At 37.9% G+C, this 13,367-nt stretch overlaps 1 protein-coding gene across 1 annotated transcript; it reads right to left on the minus strand.

The window, feature by feature from the left end:
• Positions 1–216: 216 nt before the first annotated feature.
• Positions 217–7,549, minus strand: asb3 (ankyrin repeat and SOCS box containing 3). Its single transcript, XM_060896361.1, has 9 exons — positions 7,039–7,549; positions 4,283–4,447; positions 4,079–4,191; positions 2,650–2,782; positions 2,213–2,390; positions 1,278–1,484; positions 932–1,201; positions 620–753; positions 217–476 (listed from the first exon to the last, which is right to left on the minus strand). The coding sequence occupies exons 1-9, from the start codon at positions 7,235–7,237 to the stop codon at positions 304–306; spliced, it is 1,572 nt and encodes a 523-aa protein (XP_060752344.1). The 5' UTR covers positions 7,238–7,549; the 3' UTR covers positions 217–303.
• Positions 7,550–13,367: the final 5,818 nt, after the last annotated feature.

Genomic DNA, 13,367 nt, shown 5'->3' on the forward strand with positions numbered 1-13,367 from the left:
AGTCCATAATTAGCATTGGAAGAGAGTGCGTGTCTTGTGCCTGTGTGACCTTGGAGGCAGATAGCGAGGGGAGAAGCTGAGAAGGAGAAAGGAGATAACGAGGAAGACCAAAGACATGGAGCAGAGGTGAATTTCAACTCTAGCTTTGTCTGAAACCCTGCTGTGGAAGAGGAAAATGAAGACTTAAATGGAAAGCAACACATGAATCAAGTCCAATTTCGGTAGTTGAACGGTTTTATTAACATATATACAAAATACACTGCGAGGGAAACGTGAGAGTTCGCTTAATTAACCGATTCTCGGTCAGCTCGAGGCTGTGAAGCTGTAAGCACTGGAGATGTCACTGAACTGGAGGTAGTCTTGTAAGAGTGTGGGAACAGGCAGCTGCCGAACAAAGGAGGATTTAGACAAAGCATGACTGCCCACTGTAGCTCTTACAGCGAGTCGACACAAATGAGTCAGATCAGGAACACTCTCTGGAACACAATGAAAGGAAAGAGTTACAACATTCAGTGTACAAAATGGTAATATATGGAGAAATTTCACTGGATAAATGAGAAGCAGAAATAGTAACTCGGACAGTGTACTTTGGATGGATGTGCCTTTAAATGATCTTTACCAAAACGCTTATGGGGCGTCCAAGTGTTCTGTGCTCTGCGCTGAGAAAGGATGTGAAGCAAGGTTGAGGGCAGAGTCTTCCAATTAATAAAATCCAGCAAGAAATTAAGTACTGTGGATTCAGCCTCTTCTAGCCTGCATATGATTAAAACATCACATGGGAAATAACATAGATTGTGGAGGTGGAGGGCAAATTTGCAAGTCACTCATTTCCCCATCACAAATATCTTCACCTTATATGAATAGTGTTATCAGGATCACTGATGATTAAATAGAACATGGAAAAAAACAGTACTATCTCTTTGTTTCTTACATTTTCTGCTCAAGGAGAAGTAGAGGGTCTAGTCCTGCTTTAAGCAACAGTGGAAGCCAAAATGAAGCATGGGCCACTTTACTGAGGGTTGCCTGAACTAGCGCCTCCAGCTGTTTGCCCTTAGGCAGCCCAGAATATTCCAGGATGAGCGACAGATGTTCGGGTACGTCACCATGCAGTGTCATTATGTATGTATCCAGACTAACGCGAGCTCCAGCAACCAGCAGCATCTTTGTGATCTCTCGACTCTGGTGTAAATCACTGCCTGCACTGAGAAGATAGGGAGATGTAATATAGGGCCTGTACGACACTGTGTAAAGATTAGTAAAAGTGTTTTAATGCGTACCTCCAAAAGTTACTCCCAAGAACCATGTCCAGCGGGCAGCTATATCCAAACTCCTTGCAGCTCTGAGCATCTGGACTATAACCCTCTCTGAGCAGAGGCAGGAGGCTTTCCGCTTGACCACTAACCACTGCCAAATAAACCGGACTGACCAGCCCCCAGCCCCGGTCACACTCCCGGTTCGTTACTGGGATCAGTTTCTCTAGAATACTGCAGAAGGTCACAAGTAATAAGAGTATGGGTTAGTAGGACATTTTTTGTAAAGCCAGTTGAAAATGTGATTCATTTATTGCATATAATATATATATCAACTCATAACAAATGACAACTTACTTCCTGAGCTGCTCATTTCATGTTGTCCTGTACAGGAATCAGTTGCTTCATCACAAATCACAGGATTTTGCATGCAGTATGTTTTTTATATTATTATATTTTTATATAACGTCATCCAATCATAATTATTCATTTTAATAATGAAGTTCAATTCAATTCAAGTTTTTCTTGAATTGAATTAAGTGATGTGTTTGCTACTAGAACCCCCTGGTTGCAGATGAACTACTGGGGGTTAGTAGATCTATTTAAAATTCAGTAAACCAGGCATGAACTACAGTACACAGAATCCCATTTTCTGAATATCATGTGAATATGATCTGTCTGGTTATAATTAATCGATCTTCATTTAGACTTTAGAGCTTGTGTACGGATGCAGAATGGTTCCCACAGGATAGCATTCGTTGATCATTTTCACACATTTCATTTCATCTATCGATACACAATGTATGTGCCTGTTTTAGCAGTGATTTTTTCCCCATAGTGCAGACACACCATTTGTTTCATGTTTATGACAACTTTGTCTTCCATGTTCTGATGTATTTGAGATACATTGTGCATGTAAGAATTAAACATAATTTCAATAAATTAAACAAATTTGTATTTACCTGATACGACTGAACTGGGCTGCAGCATGGATGGGAAGCTGCCACTGCTCTTCATTACAGTAAAGGTTTGGGTCCGCGTTGTGGGTCAGCAGCAGCTCCACGCATGACAAATGGCCTTCCTGTGATGCAATGAGCAGTGGGGTGGCCATGTCTCTTGCCTGGCAATTCACGTTCGCACCTGGAGTATTTACAGATAAGACTCAGTCACGCTTGCATGCTGCTACATCTGCAATTATAATTTTGCAGCCCTCTCTGTTTATTCCCACTTGCTCTGCCTTTCGCTGCTGATCGATACAGCAACTCAATATAAGAATAAACCCTAGTGTCATGCAGTGTGATTATGGTAATGAAGTATATAAAGAGTAACAAAAAACACAACCCAGTAAATAGTAAAATAATCATATGCAGCTGAGGGAATCGCTGAAAAACAACCTCACCAGCATTGGCAAGGATTTCCAGACAGTGCTGATGTCCGTACTGTGCAGCAACGAACAACGGCGTGATCCCATAGTCATCCACAACCTCGAGAGAACACACGTTTACCAGAAATCTTACAATCTCTGCGTGGCCCTGGAAGAGAAAAAAAGCATGACTTTGACATGGCATGTGACATCTAGGACTGAGGCTTCACTAAAGAATATAATAACTTAATAGCCTAGAGGTGGCACTAAGCATTGTTTTCAAATTACGGTCTAAAGCCACACCCAAAACAACACTAAGCTTGATTGGTTGAATGCTCAACATAATGTCTTGTCCCGGTTGGCTTTTAAAGATTCCCAGCCTCTTGCTCACAAAACCTCAGATGCACCACAAAAACTAGATTTTAATGAAAGCCATCAGACTATTAGACACATACTGTACAGTGTATACACCACAGCACAGCGGTCACAAGCTGCTGATATTCTATAACAGCTGAGATGATCATTCTGCGAGAAAGGTTTCTAATAACTCTTTTAACCAGGGACCCGTATGGCCGACTCTCAAAATAAACAGATAAAGAAGCATGTGGAACTGTTGACGATGAGATTTTCTGCCGTTTATTTAAGATATTTTAAGAACCTCCGGCGTTGACACTTTGTTAGAGTAACAGATTTTAGATGTAACTCTAATACATAAAGCTCTGGAGGGTGGTGTGCTTTCTCTGTAACATCACAAGCTGCTCTTTTTGGCTTAGACACTTAGAGGGAAAAAAGTCAGGGAATAAATTTTAATCTAGTGTTTTTTACGTAATTGATAACAGGAACTTCTGCATGTTGAGGATGTGCAACATTAAATGTAACTATGAAACTGTGCATCCATTCTAAAAATGATCACATTTTGCTCTTAAAATAATTATTTCATTGAAATTATACTTAAAAGAAATAAAAAAAAAACCATACATTTTAAATTATTACTTAATTAATAAAATGTGATACATTAATATATTGTCAATTATATTCAAAATAATAGCTGGCAAATCACTGTTGTGAACTGAAACCTTTGGAAATGCTCTGTTACTGGGGGAAACCTTTGGTTTGTTAAACGCTTCAACCCAAGCTGATCATTTTAAAAACAAGCTGAAAAAAAAAAACACACCCTGTCATGTTTTATTCCTTAAACAATGAGAAGATTAAAAAAGACAATAGCAATGACAAAAGTGGAAAGCTAAACAGAAGCCAGCTTTACTACACAGTTTTCCAGTAACTACGTTTGCTGTTATAGTTATCATGAAATCTGTTAAGATCTCAGGTCAGGGAAGTTCATTCCTTGTTTCCAAACTAGTAGATAGGTTTCAGGAGCACAAGATCCCAACCCTGGTCCTGTAACCAATTCTCCAGATGTATTAAATGCTACACAGTTAAAGTATATCTCTGGCATTAACAGTACCTTATAAACAGCCTGATGAAGACAGGACCAGCTTGAGATGAAGTATCTCCCGTTAACCTCTGCTCCTTCTCTAACCAAAAGCTCCACGACTTTTTTATGGCCGCTATCGACAGCTTTCAATACAACAAAGAAGAAATACAGCAGGACAATTTATGAGGTAAAAATGAATCAAGCATATGCACGTGTGAACTTGTTTAGACTTACCTGCAAAGAGTGGGCTGGAGAGATCATTGGACATCTTATTGAGATCTGCCCCAGCCCTTATGAGGTGCCGTGCTGCACGGAGATGGCCGTTCATCGCCGCGAAATACAGAGATGTTTCAGAGTTGTGAGTCAGTGAGTTCACATAATCTTCACAGTTATCTGAAGCTATCCACAAAGGTTATAGAGAAGGAGAAAGGATATAAAAGATTAGTTCTGAGGAAGAATATGGAACTAAAATGCACAGAATCATGCACACATTACAGATACGTAGCGGTTTATTAACCTTATGGATGTAGCGATGTTGATGATTCACTTCATTTTATCTGCCTAATATTCTCACCATTTCCTTTATCACCCCAAACCTTCACAGACTGCTGTGAAAACTGTACAATTGCTTTGTTTAACAAGGTGATGATTAGAATTTAATTCAGATCAAATTGGAAAAAATATTTCACCGATTTTATGCCTTCATTTTGAAACATGAACAGTTTGAAATACTGAGTGGAGACTTTTTATAAACAATTGTCCATTTGAACAGGTTCAACATGTGCATTAAATAAATTATGATTATTATATATTTTGAACAATATTATCCATCAATTTGATTTTATTACTGAAACTTTCAGACCACGCTGTAAATTATTCATTTAATAGGAATCTCAATATATATATATATTTTTAAAACACAGAATGGAGGCTTGGAAAATGGCATTGCTATGTGTCTTCACTCATCCGCTACAAAGAAAACAGAGAAATTTCACAGGCTGACTAAAAACGCTGACTTTATACAGTACACGCGTATGCAACAATAATAGTGCTGAATAAATTCACAAGGCAATAATGTGATCACACCTGCATGCATGCATTATACAAATATCAATCATATGATAAACTTTTCTAAGCACAATTCATTCTCGGGGCCGTAATTTAAGATTTAATAAAGCATGTCCCCATTGATTTTTTTTCTGCAGCTGTTAAATCACCTGCTGTGGTAATGATCATTAATAATCTTCTAGGAGAAACCTTGCAGGGCAACATTTAATTCTTTTTATTGTAAAGGTATGAAACAATGTACAAAATAGGTGGCAATTTTAAGGGGGAAACAAAGTAAGATCCTGGTGATGCGTCATTAACAGAATAAAACAATGTAAAGTAACCTTGCTGGCAATAACTGCAGAGGTAGAGAACATCTTTTATATAGGATTTTTTCAGCTCAGTGGTTAAGATGTTGAACTACTGATCGGTAGGTTGTGAGATTAAAATCCCAGGACCACCAAGCTGCCACTGCTTGGCTTCTGGACAAGGGGGTCTGCAAAATATTCTATATTCTAATAATAATAATAATTTTATATATATATATATATATATATATATATATATATATATATATATATATATATATAAATAAACACAAACACTGATCAGATGAGGACTCGAAAACGAAACGGAACGAAACGCAACGCAGAGGAAATAATTAGGCAAGTTGATAAGTCTATTACAAACATGTGAGTGCTGCGGCAGAGAATGTCCAAGCAAAGTTCCTGACAGACAGACAGACAGACAATTAGAGACAAAAAGAGAGAAACAGAAAGAGAGAGAGTACTGTGCTTGATACAAATAAACAGCATTTTTATACATTTGCAAAAATGGAAGTAAATGAACAGAAGAGAGATTAAAATCAAATCAATATATGATGTGACAAAGAGCATCAATTCTTCTAAGTACACTTGCACACGGTTTTTGATGGAACTTGGAAGGTGTGATGTTCCAAACATCTTGGAGAACTAACCACAGATCTTCTGTGGATGCAGGCTGCCTCAAATCCTTCTGTCACTTCATGTAATCTCAGACAGACTCAATGATGTTAAGATCAGGGCTCACTGGGGCCAAACTATCACTTCCAGCACTCCTTATTCTTCTCTATGCTGAGGGTAGTTCTTAATGACATTGGCTGTATGTTTGGGATCATTGTCCTGCTGCAGAATAAATTTGGGGCCAACCAGATACTTTCCTGATAGTACTGCATGGCGGATAAGTATCTGCCTGTATATGTTATTTTTATTGAGGACACAATTCATTCTGACTTAATTAATTGCGGCCCCAAACTTGCAATTATCCTTTATCATGCTTCTTCACTGTTGCCTGCAGTTACTCATTACTGTATTGCTCTCCAGCCCTTTGGTGAACAATGTGCCTCCTGTTACACCAAATATTTTAGTATAGTTGAGTCTCAAAGCCTTGTTTTCATGTCGGAAGTATGGGTTTTTGGCCACAATTTGTCCATGAAGACCAGTTCAGGCTACACTGGACAGTAGATGGATGTACCTGGGTCCTACTGGGGTGTAATAGTACACACTCCAGTGCACTTTTAGCCATGTAGTGTATTTGAAATAAACGCCATGCATGAAAGAGACACTATGGAAACTACAACCTGTGAAAACGATTCGTCTTGCAGCTGGAGATAAATAATCAACAACTTCTGATCAAATCCGAGAGGGGAATTAAACAGGGCTGTGCCATGATGTAAAAAAAAAAGTAAATCTGTCACAGGATAAAGATGTGGATAAGTGTTTGGATAATTATTTTAATTCAAAAGTTCTTTTTGTGCTTGAAACCTTTCTGTCAAATGCTAAGATGGCTCACAATACACCATACCACCACAGACACTGAATAAAATAAAGAGATTAAGAAACAGTCTTGGTGTTTGGGTAACATTATCATAAGAATAAGCCTGACAGGTTTTGTGTGTAACTGACCTGAAGCACTGAGCAGCAGGCGCACACACTGCGCATGTCCTCCAGCAGCAGCTTCATGTAAAGCGCACCAGCCGCGGTTATCTTTCACATCCACCGACTGGCCGTTCTTCAGAAGTCTCTGTAACAGCCTGCAGTCTCCTCTCCTCGCTGCAAGCGCCACAGCCGAGCAAGTGTCCTGATAACACTCTGTGAATATCATCACTGCTCTCCTGGTCCTGTCACATAAAAGACATATGATGTTTTTATTAAACTACAGCTAACCGAGTAACATCATTATGTGAAGCAAACGTGAAAACTAAGCTAACTGCTAACTAGCAGCCAGCTAATTGCTCACTGCTATACAGCTACAGGTTCAAGCTAACTGCTAACTAGCAGCCAGCTAATTGCTCACTGCTATACAGCTACAGGTTCAAGCTAACTGCTAACTAGCTGGTCACTAGTTAAGTAAGTGACTATGAGAGTAAAGTTGACTTTAGGTCGTTAGGTTCTAACTGATATTCACACAGGTATATTTATCACTGGACAGGAATATTACATCCGTTGTCAAAATAAAAGTCTCAGAGTTGTACTGTACATGTTACTTTTGATAGAACGGTTACATTAAAAAAAGAAATAATCTGGCAAAGGCATGAACAAAATGTTTTTCCTTGTCAGGTTACCGCTTCGAACCAAGAAATTATAAACATCCATCCATCCATCCATCCATCCATCTTCTACCGCTTATCCGGGGCATGATTAGAAAAATATAGTTACATACTTTTGTTGTAATTTCCAGACAACAATGTTACTGACAATGCTATATAAATTTCTGTCATTTAGCAGACACACTTATCCAGAGTGACTTACAATTTTATTTCAATTTATACAACTGAGCAATTGAGGGTTAAGGGCCTTGTTCAGAGGCCCAGCAGTGACAACTTGGTGGACCAGGGATTCCGATCAGTAGTCCAACACATTAACCAGTAGGCTACCACATCCCAAAATTATCACAAGTAGCTAAAACCCAGCCATAAAATGGATTAATTGACATTCTGTCAAAGGTTACAAGAGTAGTGGACTAAATTTCACTTACAGTAATTGCCCACAAATTTCTAACAGTGCATGACAGGATTTTATTTTACCTGGTCAATCTAGTAAATATTAGTTTTAATACTATGCATTTTATCTATAGGCTTAACATGTTTATACTCTAAATGTGAATATAACTCCAAGAAAGCACTCATTTAGTCACATTACTATCTGAGAGCAAGCAGTCATACATTTTAATATATAAAAGAGAATGTGCAACATGAAAAAAGCCTGATAAATCCATTAGGTGTAAAGATATTAATATTTTATATACTATGCATTCTTACAGTATTTGACAAGAAATGTTAAGCATCCTAGGAGACTGTGAGGATGGTGCTTTTCTTATCTTTAATGGTAAAATTAATTCTACTATGTGACTATAAAATTATAGAGAATTCTATGTAAAGAAAAGTCTTTATGTTTCTTTAAGTAATCCACATATGTTGGGTCAGTTGATATACATGAATAGCCAAGAACAAGAGTTTGGTCATCTATTATTTAGTGCTGCTTTGTTCTGTAATAGGTCAATCACTTTGCTGACATCTCTTCACATGACTCCTTCGCATGACTAGACGTAACACATTACATGGACACAGAACAACTAATGATGTGAAGAAAACGAATGCACCAGAATGCAGCAAGGAAGGCTAAGTTTCATTTTGCATGAACGTTCTGTGAAAATTCATTAGAAATTAGAAATATTTTATGAAACAGTAACAACTAGCCAATGTTTACTGAATTACTGAGACAGACCAGATCAAAGGTTGTTTCCTGTTTATGATATCAAAGATTCAGTCTAAAAGTATACAAACAGAAAAAAGGCAGTCATTTTTCTTTATTAAAAATGAATTCAACATAGCAATATTGCTATTTCCAACTGTTTTAATTTTTCCTTTATGTTATACTATTTAAATCAGAATGTTTTATTCACAGAGTATTGCAAAGAGTACAAACAATTCGGTGTAATACAATATAAAATGCAATACAATGCACTACAATACAATAAAAAACAATACAGTGTAATACAAGTCAATAAGTATAATATGATAGAATTCAATACAATACTGTGTAATACAATGCGAAACACTAGAATACACTACAATACAAAGAGTATTGTAGTGTAATACAATACAAAACAATACGGTATAATACAATACAATAGTATACTATTGTATACTATTATAATAATATAATACAATACAATACAAGTACAACACAGTTCAATACAACGCAATACACTCACTCTCTCATCTCACTCATTTTCTACCGCTTATCCGAACTACCTCGGGTCACGGGGAGCGTCATCGGGCATCAAGGCAGGATACACCCTGGACGGAGTGCCAACCCATCGCAGGGCACACACACACTCTCATTCACTCACGCAATCACACACTACGGACAATTTTCCAGAGATGCCAATCAACCTACCATGCATGTCTTTGGACCGGGGGAGGAAACCGGAGTACCCGGAGGAAACCCCCGAGGCACGGGGAGAACATGCAAACTCCACACACACAAGGTGGAGGCGGGAATCAAACCCCGACCCTGGAGGTGTGAGGCGAACGTGCTAACCACTAAGCCACCGTGCCCCAACGCAATACAATGTAATAGAATACAACACAATAGAAAACAATACAGTTCAGCATAATGCAATGCAATACAATACTATAGAATAGAATACAATGCACTACAAAACAACATTCTATACAATCCTAATCTATACAATAAGGGACAATGCAATGTGACACAGTACAATACTACCTTCTACAATATAATTCAGTATATCTATAGAGGAAGACAGTACGGTTTAATGTGATATGTGGATACTGCTAATACAGCAGAATGTATGACAGAAATATAATATTATAATAATTTGAGTAATTGCTCTACAGGTACTGCAAGTGTTCATGCAGTTACAGTTGAATTGTATATGTGTACTAAACTGGCTTGTGCTGCATGGGGAGAGAGGTTTTTAATAAAAAGAATTGTAGCCTGGGGGAAGAAATTGTGCACCGGTTGACTGGTACAGGATTTCAGGGCTCTACATTCCAAGTTTCTGTTGTGGAAACACTAAAAAATAAAGTGGCTGGGACATGGCATGGAAATCTGTCATGATTTTTCTCCTGGTTGAGTGCCAGTCAGTGAGGTGGGGAACTGAGATTGTTTTTTTTCTGCACTACACATGATGGGCTTTAGCTTGTATTTGGAGTGTGAAGCTGCAGAGATGAGAAAGACAGAAATGAGGGATGTGATTCTTGATTCTATTGTAGCTCTGTGACACCTTAAATTTCATTAGCTGTCTCAGAAAATGCTGGCATTGCAGGGTCTTCTTGGTGATGTGTTGGTCCTGCTGGATGATGGTACAAAGGAATTTGTGTGATTTTGCTCTGCTGACTCTTGAGCCGTAGTGGATGCTTCTTCTGAAATACTCCACAGTTTGTATTATTTTTGATACTGCATAGTGAAACTACTGTAGAGTACTACAAAATCTTTTGGAAAGACCTTTAGAAAATGCATCAGGGTCATTGTAGATTTCTGGAGAAATTTTCTGGAGAAATTTTTATATTATCCATGTGAAGTTATGCACCACATAACGAATAAGACTTAAGCATAGTTTCTATCAATTGTAATCTCTGAGATCATCAATTGCAATCACTGCAATCATCTGTTACGTATCTATTCACAGCAACCTCACTGCAAATCACTTAAGTCTCATCAAGCCAATTGATTACTAAATTAATGGAAATATCACTTTCACAATTTAGAAGATTATGCTTAATGATGGTTTTATTACTCATTTTCTACGTAATTATAGAGAAGTTAAATTTATCAGAAGTTTCTTTAGACCTACTCAAGTGCACTATTGGAATTTTCTGGCATGTCTTCCTTTCTGTCTCTGTCTCTCATATGTCACCACCTTTTTCACTCCCTCAGCACTGCCTCTCACCTTTCCAGAGTCTGTTCACCAGCTGTCAATATGAATGGGGTGTATAAGTGTGTGGGTTACCATGCAAACATGAATTATTCACAAGACCCTAGTGTTTAGACTCTAGACTGTTTTGGAGGCACTACGGGGTTGTTGGTGTTTCAAAGCACATTTATGGTGGTTATTATCTGTGATACCAGCACACAAGAAAGATAAAGATGCTTACAATCCCTCAACAAGCCTCCTGTGCATCAAACGAGACAAGTAAGTAATATCGTACTGCATTGATGTACTGTAGTGGTCTGAATTATGTTTTATTTTATGTAGTAAACTGGATCTGATTAATGATTATGAATAAGTCATAATGGATAATGGACATTATAGATTAATTTTAAATGATATACAGTACATGTATAACAGAAGGACTTTGTATTTTGGTATATTGTGTTATATAAGGATAAGCATTAAGGATGTAATCTCAGTAATTCAGAATTCTTCATGAACTCTGATCAGAATGAAGCCCAAAGTTAGGTCATATAAAAGATTAAGCATAATTTTCTCATAAATGGAGCTAGCATTTCACCCAAATCATATCACATGCAAGATCATGCATGATAAATAAATGTAACCCAGTCCTAATGATATCCATTAATTCAGGTGCACTGTTCACTTTAGCTGACAGACATGATATATGATCTTGTCCCCTGCTAGTATGGGTCTCTTTACTGTTTCAATTTACTGTACTACTGCAACCCAAAAAAGGAAATTATAATTATTATTATACTAAAGTATATTATTGTTAAGACAATTGTACACAACTTGAAGCCTGTATGATTTTAATTTATTTGTCAGTGATTATAATAACATGTGCCATTAATCTGTAGGTTATAAGTGAAACATCCTAACATCTGGAAAACTGAGAAGACATCAACCACGCAAATGTAATTCTGCATCATGTCTCCTGCCAAATCAGCAAACAAGGCAAAAGGGAGGAAACAGAAAGTTGAGGAAAGCAAGAAGGAAAAGGAAGAACGAATTGAAACAAGAAAAGGGAGAAAGAAAAGCGCAGATATTTCTCCTAATAATAAAGAGAATGGCACAGCAAAAAGCCATGGCAAAGGCAAAAGTAGTGAAGTACAAAGCAAGAAAAGGAATATTTTCAGTAAACGGAAGCCCAAAAATGATGAGGAAAAAAACAGAAAGACAGACCAAGCTGGGAGGTCACAAGATGAAGAACCTGAATCACCAAAAATGAGGAGAAAGGGGAGGCAAAAAAATGGCAAATCCTTAACTGCTAAGGCTATAAGTAATGGAGCCACAGGCAAATTAGGCAAAGGTAAAGAATCCAGTCCTTTGCCAAAGCCCTCAGCAGTCAAAACAGCCAGCAAAACACATGAAATCCGTACAAAAAGGCGAGGTTGCAGGATACTGGACTCCGAAGAAGATGAATCTGAGAGTGAAAAAGAGAAATCTGAACATTCTGAGAAAATAAGTGAAGAAGAGGAAGAGTCAGAATGTGTGGAGGAAACTGCTGAGACAGAAGAAAATAAAATGAGCAGTGAGGAAGATCCATCAGACACAGACATCAAACTAGGGGAAGACATCGATGAATCAAAGTTCGAAATGGAGGAAGGAGAGGAGGAAGCAAATGAAGCATTGAAAGACGAAATGACAGTGGAGTCTGAAGAGGAATCCACCAGCTCTGAGGAGGAAGAAGAATCTGAAGAGCAGCTCAGTGATAAAGCTGATGACAAGCAGGAAGAACCTGCTCTTCCATCCAAGAAGCCACAAGCTCTCAAACTGGCTTCACACCTCCAAGGCCAGAAGGTCATTCTAAAATCTAAGTTACTACATAAAAAAGACCCTATTAAAGTGGAGAAAGAGAGTGAAAAGACCCCAGCTTCAGAAAAAACTGAGATAAACAGAATGGCCCTTCGTAAGACTGATGTATTGAAAGGGAAGTCCCAGATCCTACAACTGGCAAGTAAATCAAAGGTCAACAAGACAGAAGAAATTCAGAAAGATGAGGAAACAGTGAGTCAACCAAAAGTTTCAAAAGGTTTAGTTAACAAACAGCCCCTGATGCTGTTTACAATGAAAGGGAAGGGCAAAGATGATAAAAATAAAAATTCAAGCAAGTTAGACCAATCAGAGGAAGAAATAAAAGTAGAAACAACACACAAACCAAAGACAGAAAATATAAGATTGGGTATAGGAATGGCAAGAATTGCCTCTCTAAGATACCAAGCAAAGAAGAAAAAAATCAATGAAAAAACAGAAATGGAAACAAGTGAGAATGGAGATGCAGTGTCCTCAAAGTCAACAGATCATTTGA

This window comes from Tachysurus vachellii, chromosome 2 (assembly GCF_030014155.1).
Source record: "Tachysurus vachellii isolate PV-2020 chromosome 2, HZAU_Pvac_v1, whole genome shotgun sequence".
NCBI lineage: Eukaryota > Metazoa > Chordata > Actinopteri > Siluriformes > Bagridae > Tachysurus > Tachysurus vachellii.